This window comes from Vulpes lagopus, chromosome 4 (genome assembly GCF_018345385.1).
Source record: "Vulpes lagopus strain Blue_001 chromosome 4, ASM1834538v1, whole genome shotgun sequence".
Lineage (NCBI taxonomy): Eukaryota > Metazoa > Chordata > Mammalia > Carnivora > Canidae > Vulpes > Vulpes lagopus.
In genome coordinates, this window is record NC_054827.1 from 87,394,168 (window position 1) to 87,420,233 (window position 26,066).

A 26,066-nucleotide genomic window follows, 5' to 3' on the forward strand; every position below is an offset into this window, starting at 1 on the left:
AGATTTTAACCGGATGAAGATTTGTACCATAGTCCTTAATACATGGTTTCACTTTCAGTGGTTTTAGTTACCAGCAATCAACTGCAGTCTTGAAGCAGATTTGATGAGATGAAGGTCCATAGTAGCCTAACACTATGCCATAGTACCTACAACATTCACCTCACTTCATCTCATCACATAGGATTTTATCATTTCACATCATTACAAAAAGGGTAAGTACAGTATATTTTTTTGTGACAGACCATACACGAAACTTTTTTACAGCATTTTCTCTCTTATTATTAGTTATTATTAATCTCTTACTGTGCCTAAGTTATAAATTAAACATACACACACACACAGACTCACACACACACATACACACACACACACACACACACGGAAAAACAATATATAGGATTTGGTACTATCTTTGGTTTCAGGCATCCAGTGAGGGTCTTGAAACATTTCTTGCAGATAAGGGGAGGACTACTGTGTCATCTGTTATCATGTTAGGTCTCCTATGTCTGCTGTAGCAAAACAAAGTTGGTGGCTTATAACAACACAGATTTATTTTCTTAAGGTTCTAGATGTCAGAAGTCCAAAGCCTGTTTTACTGAGGGTGAAATCAAGGTGTCAGCAGGGCTGTAGTCTTTCAGGAGGCTTTAGGAGAAAATGGTTTCCTCGCCTTTTTTACCCTCTAGAGTTAAACTCCTTGCATTCACAGTTCATGGCCTCTTCCTCCAACTATAAAACCAGCAGTGTGGGATCCCTGGGTGGCGCAGTGGTTTGGCGCTTGCCTTTGGCCCGGGGCGCGATCCTGGAGACCCGGGATCGAATCCCACATCAGGCTCCCGGTGCATGGAGCCTGCTTCTCCCTCTGCCTATGTCTCTGCCTCTCTCTCTCTCTCTCTGTGACTATCATAAATAAATAAAAATTAAAAAAAAATTTTTTTAAACCAGCAGTGTATGCATCTTCCAGTCTCTCCCTCTCCTCCCTTTGTCACATAACCTTCTTCTGGAGTTAAATCTCCTGCTGCCACTTTCTTATAAGGACACTTGTGATTACATTTAGGGCTCATCCAGATAATCCAGAAGTATCTTTCCATCTGAAGAGCCTTAACTTAATCATAGCTGCGAAGTTCCTTTTGCAAAATAAAGTAACATTCGCAGATTTTAGTGTTAGGACCTCCATATCATTGGGGGCATTATTCAGCCTTCCACAGTCTTTGAAAGGGGATATCAATAAATCCTATTTTTCAAATGTTAGTGTTTTTATGCCATCCTATATTTCAAAGCCTGTTGGCTTACTGAAGTCTGTTAACTTCTCCTTTTCTGTTGACTATTTTCAATTTTACCTGGTAAAGTATGTTTTTTCTGCCTATGTCAACAAATATTTAGTTGTGATGATTCACAAGAAAAACTGTCTTAAAAGTCACATCACTGGGGAGCCTACGTGTGGCGATTGAGCCTCCGATTCTTGGTTTCAGCTCAGGTCATGATGTCTCAGGGTTATGGGATCACATGGGCTCCCTGCTTAGTGGAGAGTTCGCTTCTCTCACCCTCTGCCTGTCCCCCTGCTCATGCTCTCTCTCTCAAATCCTTTTTTTTTTTTTTAAATTCACATCATTTTTAGGGAATTTATAAGTGGTTTCTAAAGTAGTTCTTACAACCCATTTTGCAGAACTTGTTCTTAGGGAATTTAGCCTTTCTGATTATGTATGTGTGAATTCTGTAATAGCTCAGATGGCTCTTATTGGAAGTATACACAACTTCCCCACAGTACAACTAGCTAGGGACTTAATTTTTAAAACTGAAAGGGAACATTTCCCTGGAACAACACCTTTACCCAAGGTGAAATATTCAGTGAAATGCTAGAAGGATTAAATCTTTAGTAGATGTTTTTGCCAAAAAAAAGAAACCAAGGTAGGGAAAACAGTGGGAAGAAAGTAGAAAGTATTTTTGCACATGTACAGCTCCTAGTTTGTTAAAATATACATTTTCTTCCTATCATGTAATCCTTTTCAGAAATACCATATGTGATGAAATTTAGCCAGTGTCTGAAACAGATAGGAGATAATTTGGAGTTAATAACTTCTAGTCTCAAAGACCAGTGCTTTCCCCTCACACAGGCTAACATTATTATTGTTGTTGTTGTTGTTGTTACTGTGATCTGTTACAGAGGTGGAATCATTCTGTCAAAATACAGATTAGAGAGTTAGGTTTCCTTGCAGAAGGAAAGCTCAAGAACTATGATAATTGACATGACTAAAAATAAGTTATTGAATCCTTCCAAACTACGCTGTCATTCCAATGAAGTCTTAAAGTACAAATTGCTTTCAAAATACAAGTAAAACATAAATGATACCAGTGAACATACATACATTCCATGAAAACACTTAAGTACTACCAACAGTGCTTAATATGCACAGTAACCATAGTTGTGTAGCATACTATCCCACTTCTGTCAACAAAATTAGAGGGAAGGGCCATGCAAACATTTGGTTACAGCGTGAACTCATGACAAAATAATTATTTTCCCATCCAAGGAGTCACTATAGGGTAAAGTTGGGCACTCCAGAGCTAAATTATATTTGTGTGCCAGCTCTACCATGTGTTATCTTGAGCAAATACCACTCCATATACCTTAGGTTCCTCATCTTCAAGAGAGGAATAATAGTGAGTACCTCATAAAGGCTGAGAGGATTCAGTAACACAGGGATAGCAGTTACAACAGTGTCTGACCATATGGTTAGCCTTCAAAAATGTTAATTATAACCAAAGAATTTGCCATATACGCATTTATAAGTTTAAGCTTTTGCTTTCAGGTTTGAGTGGCATATCTGAATTTCTCATTTTGAATTATCCAATCTATGGCTTTCCGACTTTGGCATAAATGATGGAAGCTGTAATTTGTGTGCTCATTAATTGATACAAGAGAAATTGTTGAGAGTTCACATCATACCAAGTGCAAAAGGTTAAAAACTGTCAACTTTTTTGTCACTGACTTTTTAAAATTCAAAAGCTAGTGTTTAAGCTACTCAGTTTTTATGATATTAAATCTGTAAGCTTTCGATTTATACAGAGAATTTCCACTAATTATCAAAAAATCAAGAAAATGGTAAAGCAGGACAGTTGAAAATAGTGTTGAAAAGAAGCAGATGAATAGATAGATGATATCATTACTGAGTAAAAAACAGAACAGGCTGAGTTTCTTGGCAAATGAGCCGAGAAGTGTGTTGCATTGTAGTCTTACTTGGATATAACAGCCATAGATGAATTTTTCCCTTGCATGGTCATAGGAGATACTGAGTAACATCAGGATTCAATGGGAGTTTCTTTTATCAATCTGTTAAGAGATCTAAGGAAGAACTACTTTTTTTTTTTAAGTTTTATTTATTTATTTGAGAGAAAGAGAGCACTCAGGAGCTGGACGCTGGAGGGAGAGGGAGAGAGAATCCAAACCAGACTGCATACTGAGCACAGAGATCCTACAACCGTGAGATCATGGCCTGAGCTGAAGCCAAGTGTTGGCCACTTACCTGACTGAGCCACTCAGGCGCCCCTCAAGGAAGGACTTTTTTTTTTTAACATTTTATTTATTCATAGAGACACAGAGAGAGGCAGAGACACAGGCAGAGGGAGAAGCAGGCTCCACGCAGGAAGCCTGACGTGGGATTCGATCCCGGGACTCCAGGATCACACCCTGGGCCGAAGGCGGCGCTAAACCGCTGACCCACCAGGGCTGCCCAAGGAAGGACTTTAAATCTTAATTCAGTGAAGGCTTTTAAGATGAGAAGAAATTTGCCTTCTGGCTATGTTACTGATGGGGTTTAATCTTATAGAATTTAGAATAGTTAACAGGTTCCTTAAGCAAATACTTTTGATATTTCTGCCAAAGTACCTTAATAGTAGAAAAGAGAATCATTTAGGATACTAAGGATAGGAAGGTATCTCTTTTGTGGTATGACTTAGCTTATAAATTCCTGTGAACTTTTCATTCTTTTCCATAGTCTAACCATATTTATTTCTGATGTGATTTTTATTACCATGATGTAAAATGTTGTGGGAGACCTGCTGTGCTCACGCTGCTGTTTGTAGTACTCTTGTTAATACCACTTCTCTCCCTTTTCTTGAGAAATAAGGCTACTTGTTTTTCTCAAATGTCTCAAAAGAGCATTCAGTTGAGACTCCGGAGCTCTTTCTCACATGGTGAGAAGCTCTTTCTGACTGGGAGAGATTTAACACTAGGTATTCTACTTTGCTCACTCTAGAGTATGGCTTTTATGGAATAACTGAGAACTGGTTCCAGATAGTTGCACAAGGCAACCTTAATTAGATTCCTGATATCATCCACTTAAAAATTGTGAAATGTCTGCCAAACACGAAGGCTTCAGTAGAATTGGTACTTTTTCTATTTGTCCATTGGTTCAGCTACTATTTGTATTTAGTTAATTGATCATGATATTCTCTTCTGTGTTGGCTGGGAGAACCAGTTAGGAAACTTTTCCAGTTTGAGATGAGCGGCTTTCTTAGAATTGGTATCTTACGTGATTTTGTAGGACAAGCTTGCTGGTTCAGAGTGACACAGGAAGTTATATGTTATTTGTTGTGTAAGATAATTCTAGATATCATTACACATCATAAGAGAATTTTGAGCAGACCTAGTTGATGGAGAAACTTGTGTCAGTGGGGATTTGTGGCTGATTTGTAGGAAGTATTCTATGGGCAAGAGTATTCCCAAATCTATTATTTGCTGGATGAATCCAATATCAATAGGGCTATATTTTTAACTGTCATTTACGTTTTTTTTTTTTTAACTTAAGGCCTATATCTAGTAAAGGGTGCAAACGTAAAGTTCATTGAATGTTTACATATGTATTTATCTGTACAATCACCAAGATAATATTCTACTACTTACATTTTTTAAAGCAAGCAGATACATTGCATTACAATTGTTTGCTTAATTTTTTTTTCTTATTACAAATACAGTGCATGGGGATCCCTGGGTGGCGCAGCGGTTTGGCGCCTGCCTTTGGCCCAGGGCGCGATCCTGGAGACCCGGGATCGAATCCCATATCAGGCTCCCGGTGCATGGAGCCTGCTTCTCCCTCCGCCTGTGTCTCTGCCTCTCTCTCTCTCTCTCTCTGTGACTATCATAAATAAAAATAAAAAATAAAAAAAATTAAAAAAAAAAACAAATACAGTGCATGTTCACATATTGAAAAATTAAGATTAAAAAGTTGCTTATAAATCCCATAATCAAGAACTCTGTGTGTTTTAATATACATTCTTCATTCATTCACTCATTCATTCATTCTTATGTGCCTAATGTGTGCCAGGTATTTGGGTTGCTGGGGACATAGCAATAATCTAAAAAGACATAATTCTTGCCCTTGAGGAGATAACATTCTTGCCGCAGGAGAGGGACAGTAAATAAGAAAACACATTGGATGTCACATGGTGACATGTCAGGGGGGAAGTCAAAAGAAGGGGTTGGGGGAATAGGGAAAGGAGCTGCAGTTTTTCATAGAGGAATCAGAATGGCCTCACTGAGAACATAATGTTTGAGCAAACAGCTGGAAGAGGCAAAGAAAAATACTAGACAGATTTGGAGGGAAAGATCACTTCCTTCAGGCAAAGGCCCTGTGGTAGGCAGTGGTGGACATGTTTGAGAAACCCCAGGAAGGCCAGTGTGGCTGGAATAAAAGACAAGTGGCAAATGAAGTTGGAGAGGCAGGAGCCACATCCTGTAGTGGTTCTTCCTCCTGGCTACACAGGAGAATCACCTTGGAGGCTGGGTGTTTCTAACGCAGCCAGGTTTGAGAAACATTGGTAGAAGGCCTTTAGACCATTTTAAGGACTTTGGTTTTTACCATGAGTGAAATGGGAAACCATTGGAGGGTTTTGAGGAATGACTCACCTGATTTAGGTTTTATTATTTTAAAATATTATGAAAATAAAACTTTCCTGAATCATCATCCCACCTGCTTCAGTAGCCATCTCCATTTTGCTTTAGTTAATATACCCTCACCCCTCCCACCCTTTTTTTCCCCCAGAGTATTTTAACACTAGCTTAGGTTTTTAGAAGGATAACTGGTTTCTGTGTTGAGAGGAGGACAAGCAGGATGAAGGCTGCTTGTATAAGTATATCCTCTGTGGGGTTTTTTTCCTTTTATATTCCTTTTTTTTTTTTTTTTTTTAAGATTTCATTTATTTATTTGACAGAGAATGAGAGAGCACAAGCAGAGGCAGCAGCAGAGGGATAGGGAGAAGGTGATTCCCTGCTGAGCAGGGAGCCAGTGCAGGACTCCATCCCAGGACCCTGAGACCATGACTGGAGCTGAAGGCAGATGCTTAACCAACCGAGCCACCCTGGCGCCCCTTTCCTGGATACTCTTAAACAAAAATTAAATTATACTGGATTCACTGTTTTATAAACTATTTTCATTGACTATATTAGACATGTCACTGAATAGTCAATTACTTTGTTTTTAATGGCTACATTGAATTTTATTATATTGGCTGCACCTTAATTTATTTGGTCTTACATTATTGAACATTTTAATTTATAACCTTTGGTAATCAGACTATGTGGTAATACAGCCCTTTAGCTAAATCTCTGCGTGTACCCATGATTATTTCCTTAAGGTAAATTCCTAGAATGGAATTGCTGTGTCAAAAGATATGCACAAAAATTTAAAGGCTTTTGATATGCATTGTCAAAGTGTTTTTCAGAAAGGGTTTACTAATTTATACTCCCACCAGCTGCTTCTGAAAGTGTCAAGTTTTCTTAAACTCTCACTAACATTGAAATCTTTCATTAAAAAAAAAAAAAATTGGGATCCCTGGATGGCGCAGTGGTTTAGCGCCTGCCTTTGGCCCAGGGCGTGATCCTGGAGACCCGGGATCGAATCCCATGTCGGGCTCCCGGCCGGTGCATGGAGCCTGCTTCTCCCTCTGCCTATGTCTCTGCCTCTCTCTCTCTCTCTCTCTCTCTCTCTCTGTGACTATCATAAATAAATAAAAATTTAAAAAAAATTCCTGTTTTGACAGGTGAAAAAATAACTCATGGTTTTAATTTGCAGTTCTTTGATTTCTAGTGAGGTTGAATTTTATTTCCATTTGCATTTAAAAAATGCTTATTCGTATCATTTGCTGATTATGTTACTTGGGGTGAGTCACTTAGGACATGTTTTGTACTATGAAATGGGTATTGTGTGCCAGCTTATCAGAGGTTTCACGAACTTTAAACAGAAGCATTTTGTATGCCCAGGTTTATAAACTGTTTGACTATGATCCACAGTAAAAAACAAAAGGCATCTTACGTTGTAACAAGCATTGGTAAATAAGTAGCCAAAAGTTTCATGAATAATGCCTCTGCTGTTTCCAAGTGAGATGCACTCTGATACTTTACATCCTTGTTCTTTCTTAAAATGCCCACTGTTAACCTTTAATTGATCATGATCCTCTGGGTTGTGATGCAGTGTTTAAAAAAACACTGCTATAAGCTGTAGAGTACTGTATCTTGTTAGGTGCTTTTCTATTTACAGGGATTACCTCTGCCAAATACCCTGAACATCAGTCTGCCCTTTAGCTCTACCAAAATTCGCTTCAGAAAGGCTATAAGTAGGAGGTAAGACTCCAAACCTAGCTTATTATATTCCTATATCAGGTTTTTCATCAGTGAAAAATACTAAATTTATTCACACTCTGAAAATGTACTTGTTTGGACTTCTATAATGCCATAATGACTGAATTATTAACATGGCTGTTTTGAAATAGATCTAATGCATTTGAACAAAAAAACCTACATCATTTTGGGGATTGTATTTGCAAAACCCCCAATTGAGACATAGCATCTGACAGAAGTTTTGTCTATAATTTTTGGTACCTGAAAATCTGACAAAAGTGGGAAACACGAATCACATTTAGCTATATTTAATACAGCTCTTTTTCAGTAGAACAAATTAGTGTACGAAAGTTGGATAGTCCTGAGAGACTAAGAGTATGTGGCTTCCATATATAAAATCCAGATACTATTCTAGCTAACCTAAGTGAGGACCACTCAGAAAGGAATTAGCCAGGTGGAATTATTAGCTGTGACTGGAGAAAACTCCATTTGATGGGAGTGATTCTTTCAAGTCTGAGGAATGTTGGAATGGAAATTTCATAAACAGAGTGGGGATGGGGTGATGGTGTTTCCTATTTGAAAAACACCCAGGAGTTTAACCTATTTGACAATAAAACCTTGTTGTTACTTTTGACTTCTAGTTTAACATTAAATTTTTTAAAGATTTTATTTATTTATTCATAAGAGACACAGAGAGAAAGAGAGGCAAAGACACAGGCTGAGGGAGAAGCAGGCTCCATGCAGGGAGACTGATGTGGGGCTTGATCCCAGGTCTCCAGGATCACGTCCTGGGCTGAAGGCAGTGCTAAACCGCTGAGCCATCTGGGCTGCCTAACATTAAATATTCTGTTAAAAAAATATTTTTTTGATGCTAAGCCAGGAAAACTTTAAAAGACTCTTAAGTTAAAAGTTTGACTAAAAAGCATTTACTACTCCTCTGTTCACCCCTCCACAAAGGAAAAATTTTAAGAAAGGTGAGAAACAATTTGGCATATAAAAATTAAAACTAAATTTAATACCAAGGAACTGTAATTTACCTTTGAAAAAGAGCAGAATATATATACTGTTTCTATACTCTGTTGATTTTCAAACATTAAATGTCATCACATTTAGAAAAATAAGCAACTCTGCTTTTCTGTACTTTAGTGGGTGTTGACCTTAATTAAGTGTGCATATGTGGTTAGAATTATGAGATTTCTCTTTGCATATGGTTTGAGTGCTGAATTTTGGATTCTGGTCTCTTCACTCTCTGAAGCTAAAATTAGGTTTTAAACAAGCTCAAAAATAAGTGTAGAAATCTACTGGGCTCAAATGGGCCAGAAATATATGAAGAGTTCCTCAGCCTCACTAGTAATCAGGGTTATGGAAATTAAAGCAACAATGAAATACCATTTCATGCCCATCAAGTTGGCAGAAATTAAAGCTGTTACTTGGACATTATCAAGTGTTGGGAGGAAATAATCTAAGACTATTAGAATATAAATTGGTACATGTGCTGTGAAGAACAATTTGGAAATATGCTATGGCGCATACTCTATGACCAGGAATTCTAGTGTATCTTCTTGCATGTGTGAACAAGTAAACACACAGGGGCATTCTTTGTAATAGTATGAAAATTAGAACCTATGTGTGTCTATCAGTAAGGAAATGGCTACATAAAATAGTCCAATATTTTCCAGTTGAAATACAATGTGAACATCATGTGCAATTTAAAATTTACTCCTGGAGTGCCTGGGTGGCTTAGTTGGTTAAGTGTCTGCCTTCAGCTCAGTTCATGATCCCAGGGTCCTGGGATGGAGCCCTGCATATTGTCTCTCTGCTCAATGGGGAGCCTGCCTCCTCTTCTGGACTCCACCCCCATGCTCTCTCCATTGCTTTCTCTCAAATAAATAAATTATATCTTTAAAAATAAATATATAAATAAATTTAAAGTTTTAAAAAGGTAGTATCAATTTTAATACATTTTGGCACATTATACCAAAATATTTATCTTTTAAACATGTGATTAATATAAAAATCATTGGACTATTTTACATTCTTTTTTCATACTAAGTCTTTGAAATCCCTTATGTATTTTGCACTGAGAGCATATCTCCATTTCGATGCTAAAGTTTATCAGAAATACTTGATCTGAATTTAAATTTCATCAAAAGTACAGTTGAAATAGTAGATTCATGTAACCAAGTTGTTCCATACATGCTTAAATGTATTTAAATAACTGACGGGTATCAAAAATCTAAGCTGATTCACTTTCTCAATTGCATTAGCCATATTTCAGATAATCAGTAGTCATGTGACTAGTAGCTACCATATTGGACAGTGTAGCTCTAGTGATAGCATAAACTACTGCATAGCAGTTAAAATAAATGATATACATATGTATAAAACATGGCTGATGATTCAAATTTCACAGCATCAGTAAAAATTCTAGAGAAATGTGTGGTTTAATGGTTTGCTTTGAGCAATTTAAAATACTATTCACAATAATACATGGAATAATGTAATATTTATGCAACCACTATTCAAATATAGCAGACATTAACATTTTGCCACAGTACCTTCAAATCTTTCTGTTCAGTCCTGAATTTATTTTTTAAAATGTCCATTTCAGATATTGTATGAATTGAGTATCCACTTGATTAGTTTGTAGTAGGTATACAGGAGAAAAGTACCTAAGAGTAATACTGTTCCTTGAAATATTGGTGTTAGAATTCAAGTGGTCTTCTAACATTTAATGCATTTGAAAAGTTTTTAGGAATTGGATGTCTACTAGAAAATTATTTTAGATTTTTAGGAATGCACCGCCTGTTTTAACCAGAATTAAATTCTTAATAAGAGGCTATTCGTTTTAGATTTCCCTAGTGTATGTTTTCAGTTCTTACAATTTAGCTTTATTTAGTGGAAATCATCTGGGAAGAGAAGAATGTTTAAAGTCTAATAGAATTGAAAACACTAATTTTTAAGGTAATGACTTATCAGGAATACCTACCTCTTGATATATATTTAAACATCCAGTATTTTATCTGAAATGGATAGGGTTTAAAATGGGTAGGAGGAAGGGCAGAGATGATGTCACTTGGCAGTTACTTAATAAATAACAAGTCAGGTTCTTTGAGCATTGAAGGTGTTGCTAAAATATGTATTTTGAATGGGTTTGCTTTTATTGCTCTTTATTATGAGTTTTACTGTACCTCTTGGGTATCTCTTTGTGTTTTAAATGTAGCTACTATAGCTAAGTGCCCAAGGTAAATAAGTACTATAATAACTATTGCTATGGCCTAATGAAAGGACTAAGATTGATAAAAACCACTCTTAACATGAGGGATGGTATATAAAGACTATGTAAATAATATTGCTACTATTTAAAGTACAGTTTTATAATTTAATAATCTCGAATTCCAAATGGAAAAAAATTTTTTTAAATTTTATTTATTCATGAGAGAGAGAGAAGAATGAGGGGGCGGGGAGAGAGAGAGAGAGAGAGAGAGAGAGAGGCAGAGACACAAGCAGAGGGAGAAGCAGGCTCCATGCAGGGAGCCTGACGCGGAATTCGATCCTTGGTCCGCAGGATCAGGCCCTGGACTGAAGGGCAGTGCTAAACTGCTGAGCCACCCGGGCTGCCCCAAATGGAAAATTTTAATTTGATTCTATTTTCTTTAGATATGTCCAAAATCAAGTATTTGATGTCATGAAAGTTTCTGATGCTAAATTGTTGTGATGCAAACAATGATTTTCTAAACAAAACAAAACAAAAAACCCTTTAATTTGAATGCCTGTTTAACCAATTAAAAGACCAAGGAACTCAATTTTTAAAAACTATATAATTTAAAGGATCATACAGTTCTAAAAAATTATTCCAGAAGAGTTGTTTTGTAGTTTCTGGTGTCAGATTTTGATAACTGTGTTAAAGCAGTGTCAATTTACAATTCTGTGTTTGCTAAATAGTAACAATTGAAGTTCTAAAAAACATATGCCTGCTATGTTTCTGGTTCATCACTAGATGGAGTTGTTGTAGTGCAACTATGTTTTGGGTGGCCATTAGTAGAATAATCTTTGCTTCTCTCAAAGTAAGCACGTATTGTTTAAAAGATAACATTCTCAACATCTACACAATCAGCTGTTAAACACATAACATGGCAATAGAAATACATAGTTGGTAATACGCAGTTATCTTTGAGCAGTATCAAAACAGCTATTTTAGTAAGTTTTTTCTTATGTGGGTGTGTAAGGAGGTAGAATTAAACCAGTCCTCTGATAATCCAGAGGAATTACAATTTTTAAAAAAGATTTTATTCATTTATTTATTCATGAGAGACACAGAAAGAGAGGCAGAGACACAGGCAGAGGGAAAAGCAGGCTCCATGCAGGGAGCCCGATGTGGGACTCGATCCCGGGACTCCAGGACCATGCCCTGGGCTGAACGAAGGCAGGCACTAAACCGCTGAGCCACCCAGGAATCTCCAGGAATTACAATTTATATTATTACTTGTACTGGATAATTCTATTGAGGAAATTCGGGTGTTTGGGTTCTGACTTTTCTGAAGACATTTCGTGCCACCCCCACTGGCACTGAAACTAAGTTCTTCACTCATTACATCTGAAGTTCAGTGATCATTGGTGTCTATTCTTATCCTTTCCCATGTCCTTTAGGCCTTAACACGTATTATCTAGCTTCTTGAATTCCAAAAAGTAAGCTGACGGAATGTTCTTTATCTTACTTTCCGTGTATTTACTTCTAATGAAGGGGAGAGTATTTTCACCAGGAAGTAGATGTACCTATAGCGCTTGAGTCCTGCGGTTAGGCATGTTTGGATTTCTGCTTCTCTCCTACTTTCTTTTTATTCCTTTTTATGAATAATAGGAATACGTTCATATCATGTACTATTTAGTCAATTGAGTTGAAGCTCTTAAAATTTGTCACTCTGTGGTTCTTTGGCAGTCTTCACAGTGGCCCCTGAAACATTCTTTCTCAGTGTTAATTTTGATGTGTATGCCGTTTTTCCTCCACAATGCCACTAAGAAAGTCTTTTTAGTACCTGTGCAAGGTTAAAAATTAAGTAATACTTATAGGTTTATTTAGATAAGTACTGTTTCCCTATCTCATTTTATCTTCATCTGGCCCCATCACTAGAGACAGCTACTTTTAAAACCTCAACCTTTTGTTTCTCTTGGTAATTACCTATCTCTGATCTGTGTTATACTGCTATTTCTTGATTAAAAGCTTTGTATATTAAAATCTTACAGCACAAAGTCAATTGATAGTGAACTTTTGCCATTTTCACATTAATTCCTCCTACCTATCTCAATGCAGTTAGTCTTACGAATTTTATTGATTACCTCTAGAATTCTAGATGAGGCCCCCGAAATCAAATTGTGTGTGCTGTGGGCTTGTGTTTTAAAGTTAATAAATGACCAGCGTACAGCTAGCTATCCAGGAGTTCTGGAAGACATTCAGTTTCATTTTATTAGGGGGCCCTTTATTGTAAGGTTTATTTTAAGTAAACGTCTTTGATTATAATTTGTGTAATTTTTATTTTTATTTTTTTTAATTTGTGTAATTTTTAAAATGAAAACTGCTTGGAACAATTAGGAAACTTGTTTTATCCCATTGGAAGCCTGGAGGCTGATTCATTGATTCAATGACACAATCAAGGAAGCAGATTCTTTGTCTTTACATCTGCTATTCTTAGCAAACAATGTCAGCTTTGTTCTCAGGTTAGCTGCCTGATAGTAAGATGACTCCTTCAGGTCCAGTATCACCCCGTACATCCCTTCTTGTGTGTGAATCTCTTTGTGCATGTACCCAGAAGCTACCGGCAAACATTCCCTGGTTATCGGGTTGACCTGAATTGCTTCAGAGGTCCATTCCTAAATGGACTTCTGCAAAGAAGAGTGAGATTACTTTGATTATCCTGGTGACGTTCATAGTTGGGTAGAAGAGGGTTAGAATACTAGAACGAATCCAGGATATTTTAGGAGAGTGCGTGGAAGAATAGTTGGTGGGTAGTCAGGGAACAATGTAACAGTGTTAAACCTTCAGTGACAAGTGTTACTTTGTTTCCTAAGTTTCTACCTGGCTCCTTGTTTTTTGAAAAATTAATTAGAAACTCAGGGAAGGGGATCCCTGGGTGGCGCAGCGGTTTAGCGCCTGCCTTTGGCCCAGGGCGCGATCCTGGAGACCCGGGATCGAGTCCCACGTCAGGCTCCCGGTGCATGGAGCCTGCTTCTCCCTCTGTCTGTGTCTCTGCCTCTCTCTCTCTCACTGTGTGCCTATCATAAATAAATAAATAAAATAAAATAAAATAAAAAAGAATTGGACTGGTTAAGAAATTATTTCAAAAAAAAAAAAAAAGAAACTCAGGGAATTATTTGAAACCACAACCTTCTTCATATATCTTTGCTACAGTATTTATTGTACTTAAATATATGAAAAACATTTGTGGGCAGCCCAGGTGGCTCAGCAGTTTAGCGCCGCCTTCAGCCTGGGGTGTGATCCTGGAGACCTGGGATCGAGTCCCACGTCGGGCTCCCTGCGTGGAGCTTGCTTCTCCCTCTGCCTGTCTGTGCCTCTCTCTCTGTGTGTTTCTCATAAATAAATAAAAATCTTTTTAAAAAATGAAAAACATTTGTAAGCAAAACATTAAAAGAAGACTAAGAAGGGGCACCTGGGTGGTTTAATTGGCTATGTGTCCAACTCTTGACCTCAGCTCAGGTCTTGCTCTCAGTCATGAGTTCAAGCCCTGCATTGGGCGCCAGGCTGTGTATGGAGCCTTAAAAAAACAAAACAAAACAAAACACTAAGGAATGTATTTATTTTTCTTCTCTTGAGCTTTGTAGTTACTATTGGACCCATACCTTTGCACTTCCTTGGAACATAAATTTATTGCATGTTTGCAAAAATACAGACTTCAGTAATAATTTTTAAAAAGCATTATCATTGAGTTTTTCTTTTTCTTTTTTAAAAGATTTTATTTATTCATGAGAGAGACAGGCAGAGGGAGAAGCAGGCTTCATGCAGGGAGCCCGACGTGGGACTCGATCCTGAGTCTGCAGGATCAGGCCCTGGACTGAGGGCAGTGCTAAACAGCTGAGCCACCTGGGCTGTCCTCATCGAGTTTTTCTAAATCAAATCTATTTAGATGACAAATGTTAACTTTTTCCTCTTTTTTCCCCTGCATCTAGAGCTTATATGTCTTTAGCAATAGTCGTACTGTTTTGCTTCCGTTTTCATGATTCTTGTTTCTTCCTTATTACAGAGATGCCTAAGTTAAATATAGTAATTCTTTATGTCAACTTTAATGAGGTTGCTTGTTTTTATTTTTATTTTTATTTTTTTTATATATTTATGATAGTCACAGAGAGAGAGAGAGGCAGAGACACAGGCGGAGGGAGAAGCAGGCTCCATGCACTGGGAGCCTGATGTGGGATTCGATCCCGGGTCTCCAGGATCGCGCCCTGGGCCAAAGGCAGGCGCCAAACCGCTGCGCCACCCAGGGATCCCAGGTTGCTTGTTTTTAAAACAAAATTCCGATTTTACTGTGTTTTTCTCAGGTCATCTTATACTTTAATTCTTCCAATTATTCACATCCATATTAAGTTTTGGAGTTGATTACTACATATAGTACTTTTACTGAGTTTTAGCCCAAGATGAAGAACTTCAGAATTATTCTTACAACAGCTTCTTAGAATTATTTTATGAGCCAACTGGAAAATACTCCAGTAAGCTTTTCTTATAATAGGTCATTTGAATCACTCATGGTCCTGATTATTGATGTAAGAAATGACAAAGTAGATGATTCTCTAGGATTAAAGTATATAGGTGTGGGTGTGGTGTATGTACGTGTTTAGTTTTGTTTCTTTAAGGTAGTTTAAAGCATTTCTTGCCAAAATCTATTTGCTTTTGGGATCCCTGGGTGGCGCAGCGGTTTGGCGCCTGCCTTTGGCCCGGGGCGCGATCCTGAAGGCTCGGGATCGAATCCCACGTCAGGCTCCCGGTGCATAGAGCCTGCTTCTCCCTCTGCCTGTGTCTCTGCCCCTCTCTCTCTCTCACTGTGTGCCTATCATAAATAAATAAAATAAAATAAAAAATTAAAAAAAAAATCTATTTGCTTTTAAATTTGATTTTTAGATTAATTTCTTAGAAGAGTTATTTTTATTTTGAATGCCATTAACAAACATTAATACTAGTCATTACTAAATAAGGCTTCAATTTTTGTATTGGATTTTTATATATATATTTTTTTCTAGTGACAATAATGTCAGTAAAAAAGGCAGAATTTCCAGACTATTGTGGTCATAAAATATAAGTCCTGGGAGATGTTAATGTGTTACATGGAAAAGAATTCTAGGGTCAGATGGTTTTGCCACATGCTGGTTATTCAGGCTTAAGTGGGTTTCTTTACTGCAGGACTTCTTAGGATCTTTAAAAATACTTAGGATCTTTAATATACTAACGTATATTGTAAGCATTTCAGAATGGGGCAATACAGTGTTTGCAGAACTTATTTAAACACGGAGCATTCATTTCTAGGACTGTTCTGTAGAACATACTTTGGGAAATAATGGTATTTGATGCAGTTAGTATTTGTGTGAACTGCCGTGAAGGAAGTAGTGTGTCTAACCTTTATTGATGAATGCCATGCAATTTATTTGAAAAAGTATTAACTTTAACACTTGGACCCTTGGGACAATAAGTTACAAATGCTTTACAGATCCTCTTAGGAAATTAGAGTTTGAAGTTTTCAAGTATAGCTTTCTTATTGCTGCTTCTACAGCTTTTCTTTAAAATGAAATTTATCCACATGCTTAGTGTTGTTGAAATCTATCTTAAACAGACTAGTGATTTGATCTCTTGACGGCTCCCCTAACTTTTTACTCTGGCTGATGTTCTGTATTATGCTCCAAACTAATATTTTCAAGTTGCTGTGCTGACAGTTTTATATGCACACCCTTATACGCATCTGACCTTGATCAAAACTGAGTTCATCCTCTCCCATTTCATCCTCCCCCAATCCCAGACTTTGCTTTTTGTTCCCATCTGGATTAGTAGCATCATTAACATTTTGATCTGGATAATTCTTTCTCGTAGGGGACTGCTCTGTGCATTGTAGATGTTTAGCAACATCCCTGGCTTCTACCCACTAGATGCCAATTGCAGTCTCCTTCAGTTATGACAACTAAACATGTCTCCAGATTTTGTGAAATACCCCATGGTGAACAAATCACTCCTGTTAGAGAAACACTGCCCTACAGCCAATGTATTCCTTAATCTTACTGATTCTGTTTTTTAAGTTTACCTTTAATCCCTCCTCATGTTTTTTATTCCCACTCCCTAACCTCCGTTCCTCTTTATTTCTAATACTTGAGTTTCTTTCATAAGGGTGTGACTAGCCTTCCTGTGTCAGATTTTGTTTCCCTCCCACCCACCCTCTTTAGTACTGCCAAGTTTATCTTTCTAACATGCGGAGCTGTTCTCTATATACAATCTCTCAGTAGTTTCTGGAGGAGACCCTCGTGAACTGGCCTCTCTTTAGTCTCATTCTTTAAAGGTGCTCATACTCACTACACACCCTAGTGTACTTGTGCCTTCTTCCCACCATAGCATACTGTGTTTCAAACTCCTATACAGTTTCTCCATGGTAGGAGCTCTTGGTCACTTGTTTTCAGAGAATGTATCATGCTGAAAAGCATTTTTTTTTTTTTTTTTTTTTTGGCATCTGTCCTCCCTCATCAAATTGAACTTTTCAGGGACAGGGACCATCTCTCTCTCTGTTTTGGGCAGGTAATAGATATCCAAGAGAAGTCTGAACCATTTATTAGTATGCCTTGATAGATGTGGTAACTTCCTTATTACTTCTAGGAATTCTTTTCCCTATGTCAGCAGTGAAATTATTTTTTTTTTAATTTTTTATTTATTTATGATAGTCACAGAGAGAGAGAGAGAGAGAGAGAGAGAGAGAGGCAGAGACATAAGCAGATGGAGAAGCAGGCTCCATGCACGGGAGCCCGACGTGGGATTCGATCCTGGGTCTCCAGGATCACGCCCTGGGCCAAAGGCAGGCGCTAAACTGCTGCGCCACCCAGGGATCCCCTGAAATTATTTTTCTAAGCTTTCTCATCTAGATTTTGATAGGCTTTTGACCACAAATCACCTATTCAGAAGAGAATTGACAAAAAGCAGTGTACCTCCCTAGTTGATACTCAAATTCATAAGGCACACTTGTGAAACAGCTAGTTAATTCTGAAAGATTTTTATTCAGAAGGGAATTAAATGCTGTGGATTAATTGTGCAGATTAATATAATTGAATTAAAATGTGGAAAGTATTAGAATAATTGAAAACATTGTATTTCCATTGATAAGGATTTGTTAAAATACTTGCAAAAGTGTTATCATTGTCTTAACTATTTTAGTTTTTTATAAAACATATTACAACATCCTCAACTATTTAGAAATTAATTCCCTTTCAAATGAGGTAGAGGGGTTATTAATAGAGACTAGAGTTCCTCCTTCCTTTCCTTCCAGGCCTTAATAAATACAGTTTTGTGTGATTGGGGTTTCCTGTGAATTGGAACTAGCTACAGTCAGGCTGACCAATTACACACTTATACCTAGAACTTTAATTAAAAGGTGAAGAAGAGAAAACTCAAAGTTTACATGGCTTTTTGGAAGATAACCCAAGTATAGCATCAGCCTCATTGAAAAAATGAAGGATTGAAGGTGGGGAAAAGGGGAATGAAAAGATCTAGTCCTGATTCAGAATTTTTCACCCAGGTGCAATGCCTTGCCAGATTGTTAATAATTATTTATTGGATGAATCCAATAATCCAATATACTCACTGTATATGACGTGAGTTAAGCCAGAAATGATGACTTTCTGCTTCAGTTTTTAGGGAATGGCATAAAAAGGATCCATTCCTTTGGAAGAAATTCTTTTAATAAGAAAAGCTGTTATGGAGGTTTCCAGAAATAAAGCTGAGAAGAGGGAGGTTACCTATAGGGAAGGTACCTCCCTTTCATACCTGCTCTCCAAAAGCTGAAGCAGATCATAGGCATATGTGACACACAGCCCATTATTATTAACCTAAAGAGTCATGTTGCCAAGGACCCAGATTTGCCTTGCTTGTTTTCCATTTTCTCCCTTTTCCATCCTTTCTTTTCTTTAAATTTAAAATTTGAAACATTAAATACTAATTAATATTCTCTTAGAATCTTAAGCAGCTTTAGAAATGATGTGTAATTGAAAGAAATGAGCTTTATTTGAGCTCAAAACAAAACAAAAGACTTTTCCAGAAGAATTTCTGCTCAGAACTTGGAAAATTTTGCATCATAATGCTTCTGTTACATATAGGTCATTGCATGCTTGTTTTCCAAACTCTAAAATAAGCTAATGATATTTTGAATATGCATTTTTAATAGCTTTGGTTCTTGAAATTATTTTTAAAATCTATATATCTCTAAGGCCCTACTTAATCTCAGTAAAAGATACTATGATTGTGAGCTACTTTGTTTTCCATATATTTTCTAATGAAGTAGAAATTATAGTGAATGCAAACTTTCTTAGTAGGTTATTTATAGGATATAGTACTCATTATTTGCAGTAGTTGTGTCCTATAAAGGCACCACAAACACTGAATTATTGAATAGTGAATGATTGCTCCCAGGGGACATACAGGGTTTAGTTTCCTACAAGCCTTGGTCATATTTTCATCAGTCAATATGTAACTTTGTTTTATGTGTATTTGTATTTAAATACACCTTATTTAATATGTATTACTGATTCATTACCATTGAACTCATGGCCAACAGCACTATAATTCACATCCAAGCAAAGCTTATGTAATATATTCTTTCCATACAACAAATCACAGCCTTCTTGCACCTAGGAACAGACAGCACTTCAGCACAATGCTTGGGAGCTGTTTTAAACAGAGCACCAACAAAAAGAGTAATGTGAAATACGTGGTGTTAAATAGATCACAAGAAGGACACTTGTTTACAGAATGAGAGCTGAAACAAGAAGGCTAAGTGTTTCCTTGATCACCCTCAGATGCAAATGTGCATGTCAGGTGATTCACATCTTTCCATTGCAAAAAACTAAGAAGGTATCTCAAGTGCTGATTTTGGAGTTAGAAATATATTTTAGCGAATAGGAAGATTTGCATGTATAAAATCTACAGATAATGAGGATAGACTGTAATTATATTAAAATTTATGATTGAGTACTTACAATAGTCCAGATTTGAAACAGTGTTTCTCTTATTTTGGGGCATATGGATGTTTTGGGTTAAGTGGGGTATTTCTCACAGTTTTCATGGTCTGTTGTCCAGGGGAATAAAACTCTCAATCTGTCCTTTTTATTTTTTGCCCTATAGGGAACAACCCATCTTCAGCACTCGAGCTCATGTCTTCCAGATTGACCCAAACACGAAGAAGAACTGGGTCCCCACCAGCAAGCATGCAGTTACTGTGTCTTATTTCTATGACAGCACAAGGAATGTGTATAGGATAATCAGTTTAGATGGCTCAAAGGTAAGTTAAATTTACTTTAAATAATCTTGCTGTTTTATGCAGTAGAGCATTTTCTGTTTTATTTGGAAGACTTGTCTTTATTAAAATAAAATATTCTTTTGAGTTTTAAAAACTTAATTTTTTAAAAAGATCTTTTATTTATTTATTATTAGAGAGAGTAAGTGCACACGTGCATACAAGCAGGGATAGCTGCAGGCAGAGGGAGAGGGAGAAGCAGACTTCCAGCTGACCAGAGAGCCCGATGCAGGGCTCTATCCCAGGATCATGACCTGAGCCAAAGTCAGATGCTTAACCAACAGCCATCAAAGCACCCTAAAAACTTAACTTTAAAAAAACCAAAATTGATCATTCTTAGGGTAGCAACATTTTTTTTGTCTACTAAATTACTTGGATTGACCACTTTATATTGAGTTACATATCAAAATATTCTACGAATTTTTAGTTAATTTGATAAATGTTCATTGCATATCTCTTACATGTCAGGCACTATGCTAGGTGCTACAAATATAGTGGTGAACAAAATGGACACAGTTTCTCCTCTTTGAGAGTATACAATCTAGTAAGGAACTAGATTTCTTTTCAGATAGACTTCTGTAGATTAGCAGGCAACTCAAAATCCCTAAATGGTATGAAGTCTGGTCAGTGTCACCATTAAAACTGACATCCCTTATTCTGAAGAGAAGTTTATGGACAAGACCTAAGTTTTTATTTTTAAGAGAGACAGATGGTATAATGTTTAGGAGCACGGACTGCCTGGATTCATATCTCAGCTCTACCATCTACTAAGTGTTTGACTTTGGGCAGATTACTTCTCTGAACCTCATTGTTCTCACCTCATTAGTGGTGTTAGTAAGGATTAAGCGAGTTTATATCTGCAGAGCACTTTGATCAGTGTCTTGTAGATAGTATGCCTTTCAAAGGGGGGAAATTCCATTTTTTCATCAATGAATTTTGAATAACACAGAGAGATACAGAAATACCAGACATTGGGTTCTGGATATAACATGTACAGAAAGATGAGGGCTCCATTCTTCTTCAAGCTGTTTTGAAGCCCTGAGGTATTTCAGCTTGAAATTTTAGCAGTTCAGGGCAGCCCCGTTGGCTCAGCGGTTTAGCGCCGCCTGCAGCCCAGGGTATAATCCTGGAGACCTGGGATCGAGTCCCACATTGGGCTCCCTGCATGGAGTCTACTTCTCCCTCTGCCAGTGTCTCTGCCTCTCTCTCTCTGTCTGTCATGAATAAATAAATAAAATCTTAAAAAAAAAATTTAGCAGTTCAGTGTAGGGGTTAAGACCACAGATTGTAGACATAGAGTGTCTGGCTTGAATTTTTTTTAACTGTTCACTAGCCATGTGACCTAGAACAAGATACTTAATATCTTCACACCTCAATTTTCTCATCTGTAAAAAGAAACTAATAAAAATGCCTACATCATTACCTCACAGGATTGTCGTGACGATTAAATAAATTAATTTAGGCAAAAGCATTTTAAGGATGTATAGTAATCAGTATGCAAACACTTACTACTTTTGTTACCATTAATAATATTTTCAGGCTATTAGTTACATACTGTCTGTGGTTTAGGGGGAACAAAAGATAATTTAGTGCTCGACTCTGAGTTCATTTTTTCACATGCTCACTCATCATCTCCTTAAATAGATTATAGAATTATAGGGGCTGTTTGTACCTTATCTTGTATTTAAGTCACTAATAGGTATTTATTAGAATGACTGATTCTTGGGGCACCTGGGTGGCTCAGTCAGTTGAGCGGGCAGCTCTTGATTTTGGCTCAGGTTATGCATGATCTTTGGTGCCCCAGTAAAGAAAACTTAAAAAAAAAAAAATTATCTTTCATTTTTACTTAGAGGATTTAAAGGACTTGAGAAATAGTTAATTTCTATAAGACTTTTTTTTTTTTAAGATTACTTATTTATTAATTTGATAAAGAGCACGCGCATGGGGTGGGAGCAGAAGGAGAGGGAAAAGCAGACTCCCAGCTGAGCATGGAGCCTGGACTCTGGGCACCATCCCAGGACCCGAGATCATGACCTGAGGCAAGGCAGACACTTAACTGGCTGATCCATCCAGGTGCCCCTGTAAAACTTTCTAATGAAGAATAATTTTGTCATATTTTGTAACTGTTTAGTGAAATCAACAGATTTTAATTGTTATGACCTCAGACACTAGAATATTAATTTATTTCTTTTCCTTGACTAGAACTTTCAGTTCTCTACAATTTGTTTCCCAGTTGGCCCAAACCACAGATAAAACATCGTTTTATTAGACGGGAAAGTTAAATGGAATAAAGTTCAACTGAAGTATTCCCTTGTCCCATGTGATTAAATAATTCTCATGTGTTCTTCGTTCTCAAGCAGTAGGAACTATTGCTGCTGGCATTTCCGTTTTTGAATATACTTTGCAGTTTGTAATCATCAGACTCTTAACTCTTGTGAACAAGTTTTTGTTTTGTTTATTTTTACAAAATCTACCCTCTGTGGCGGTTACATTTTCTAATTACTTTTTAAGACTGATGCTGGTAGCTACTGCAGTTCCTGCAGAAGTTGCTTTTTCTTGATAAGCAGTAGTGATTTACTTGTGGCTAAATGAGTGTTTTTCCCTTCTCCACCCCCACTTCTATTTCTGTACTGCATGATGAGTTGGAAAGCCCTTAGGTGCCCCTGATTAGAAAATGTCTGTTTGTTCCATTTAGTACCCTTATTGTGCATGTAAAGTTTGCTTAACGGTTTTTCTAATCAAGCTGCAGAGACATCACCATGGCTGAGGGCCAGAATAAGAGCACACCACGATCTATAATGACACAGCATTTTTACCTCTTTTCCTTGAAAGGACAAGAACTCTGAGATTGAGAGACAGATTTATTTTAAAGAACTAAGATTTTTCTTCTAAGTAGATTCATATTCAAACAGTTCAAAGCATTCTAGTCAAAGTATTCTAACGAATAATTTTTTTAAAGTGCAGGATCATCTACAATTTTAAAGTTTTTCTTTAGTGATTGAAGAATCCCCAAACAAGTAATCCCAGAACAAGTGGAGGCAAGGAAATGTTCAAAATGGGGATTAAAATGGAACTCTTAAAAGCATAAAGAAGTTCACTTCCAATAGCTAAAACTGAAGATCTGTGACCAACACAAATGGGTCAGTTTTCTCGGATGCCTATAAAACCTCTTGGTACCTCACTTTTTGAGAGTTACTGGGATGACGTGTAAAATGCCCTTCTGTCCTTGAAAGCACTCAGATTCCAGCTCTCAAAAGCACCCTCCTCGGGGAACACTTGAGGACCATCACATCTAACATAGTACCTGCCAGTCCTTGCCTTCTAGCCTCTCAGACTCTATCACATGCTGATCTTAGGGGCTTCGTAGCACTTAACCACTCCATGAAATTGTATTAGTCTTTGTTCATGGACCAACTCTTCTTGCTTTAGAATGTAACCCACAGTTACATTGCCTCTGATTGTTACATTTCAAGTCTCTAGAATAATTGTGCTTGGCATTTAATAGGTACCTAGTTTAAAAAGCTAATCAAAAGCTAATAACCAAATGATTCCATAACCAAATTCCTTACCTTTTGTTACTCCATTCCTTACCATTTGTTAATATATTCGTTTCTATTCAGTTTTTCATTTTATGACAACCTGCAAGTTAGCACTTTTAGCTACATTTTACAGAATCTAAAATGACATGCTAGGAAAAGCAGCTTTTGAACTGAAGGGAAAGGAGTGTGAGTATATAAATTTTGTCAGTTAAAAATGCATAATCAAGGATAAGGGCTCTCCTAGAACAACAGCTAACTCATCTGTTATTTGTGATAGAAAGCAAAGGACCACTCTTTCTTTTGCTCTCCTCTTTAGTAGGACAAGTGTCCTACATTTATTATTGTAACATCATCAATCTGTGCAAAGCTTGTAAATATTTATATTTATACTATTCACATGATCAATAGATTAAGCTTTGTTCTGAAAATGCGTGATTTTCATTCCACATTTAGTAGTTCACCAAATGACTGCTTATCAATTTGGTAAGGTGTTTATGTTTATTATTACTGGAATCACTTTGTAATCTCAGTTTTGGAGGGCATTAAAACTAAAACCGATTCTATACTTTTCTAGTACTGTCAGAGGGAATGTACTTAAGTTATGTTAAAAATAATAGTTGGAATTTATTATAGTGACCACCAAAATTTATTATTATTACTACTTTTTTGTGAGAGAGAGAGAGAGAGAGAGAGTGCAAATGAGTAGGGGGAATGGCAGAGGGAGGGGGAGACTCTCAAGCAGACTCTGCACTGAGCACAGAGACCCACACCATGCTCCATCCCAGGACCCTTGAGATCGTGACCTGAGCTGAAACCAAGAGTCAGCCACTTAACCAGTTGAGCCACCCAGGCACTTCCCAAAATTAATATTTAGCTAACACACTAAAATACTAGTTTTCTAAGAAACTATGTGATAAACAGAAATGATAATGATTCTCTGTATCATGAATTTATACCACTTTATGAGAAAAGAAGTAAATTATGTATTTAGGGGTTTGTTTTTCCCTTGAGTAAAGGAAAAAGTACTAAGTGTACATCTTTTCTGTATCATGATATATTTTGAGTAAGTCAGCTTTAAGAAAACTCTTGATCATGGATTTTAGAAAATTAGTGTACAAATAGAAAATTTGTTCTTTTGATGTATTCATTTTTGAAAGAATATTTGGAGGATAGGGCCTTACTTTTAAAGAAGCAGCTATTAAAGCCTACTTGCTTCCGGGGAGTATTACTCAAAATTAATAGATACTGATCCTTATGTTCAAAGGAAAGAAACTGCACTAAAAAGCTCTCCAAGATTTTTTACATAATTAGAAAATTAATTGTGATTGTAAAGTGTTAAAATTTTTGGTAGAGTATCCTGTATTTATAGTTCTGTTAGTTACCATATTTCTACACTGCCACTTATATTGTTAAAAATTATTTCTATATCTTCATATATTTAATATTGTGACTGGTTAGAAATCCTGAGTTTTTATGGAACTAACTGTCCTGTGTTTAAATGCCTGTTTGCTAAATTTTTGGCTAGTTACTCATACTTTTATTTTATTTTTCAGGCAATAATTAATAGCACCATCACCCCAAACATGACATTTACTAAAACATCTCAGAAGTTTGGCCAGTGGGCCGATAGCCGGGCAAACACTGTTTATGGACTGGGATTCTCCTCTGAGCACCATCTTTCTAAAGTAAGTTAACTCATAAGATTAAGTGGAAATCTTCAAGTCAGATGTCTTAAATAGATAATAACAAGTGGAGAGTATAAAATATGGGAGAAATTTTTTAATATTCTCAAAGCAAGAAGTGAGAGGGATCATTAGATTCCACTGTCAGTTGGAAAATTGCACACATTAAAAACAGTCACCATTGATAGAGAACTATTTGTGTGTTTAACTGTCTGTGTGACAGTTAACATAGAAGTTAGGGATTATCACTTCAGAATGGACTTTGCTCAGGGATTAGCACCCTTAGTAGAGACAGTCTGCAAGGAAGTCAACACAAACTCTTCTGAATTGTGAAAACAAGCTGCTAATGATAAAGATTTGAGGTTTTTGACATGATAGTAGGCACATACAGATTACTTTGTTTAAGAAAAATGGTGTTTTATTCGGCTGATAATTACTTCAGACTCTCTGATGGAGTACAGGGTGAAATATAATAAACACATGAAGAGTTCTTGGAAGAAACTGACCAAGTGAGTTACTGTGGCCAGAATGGCCAGTAAAATAACAGAACATCACTAGGCTAACCATTGAAAATAAAACAGTTGTCCTGTTTATAAGCAACAGCATGCAGTGTTCATACCACTAGTGTCTTGAAATCTTGTGGGTGTCACACAGAAAGAGTATGTAAGGAAAAAGAAACTGTCTCAGG

General features: G+C 36.9%; 1 protein-coding gene across 1 annotated transcript in view; it reads left to right on the forward strand.

Annotated features, from left to right (window-relative positions):
* HOMER1 (homer scaffold protein 1) overlaps window positions 1–26,066 on the forward strand; it is a 126,356-nt gene that overhangs the window by 27,305 nt on the left and 72,985 nt on the right. The window contains exons 2-3 of the mRNA XM_041751782.1: window positions 19,986–20,142; window positions 25,250–25,381. Of these exons, the coding sequence (XP_041607716.1) occupies window positions 19,986–20,142; window positions 25,250–25,381 (289 nt within the window). The remainder of the gene's footprint in view (window positions 1–19,985; window positions 20,143–25,249; window positions 25,382–26,066) is intronic.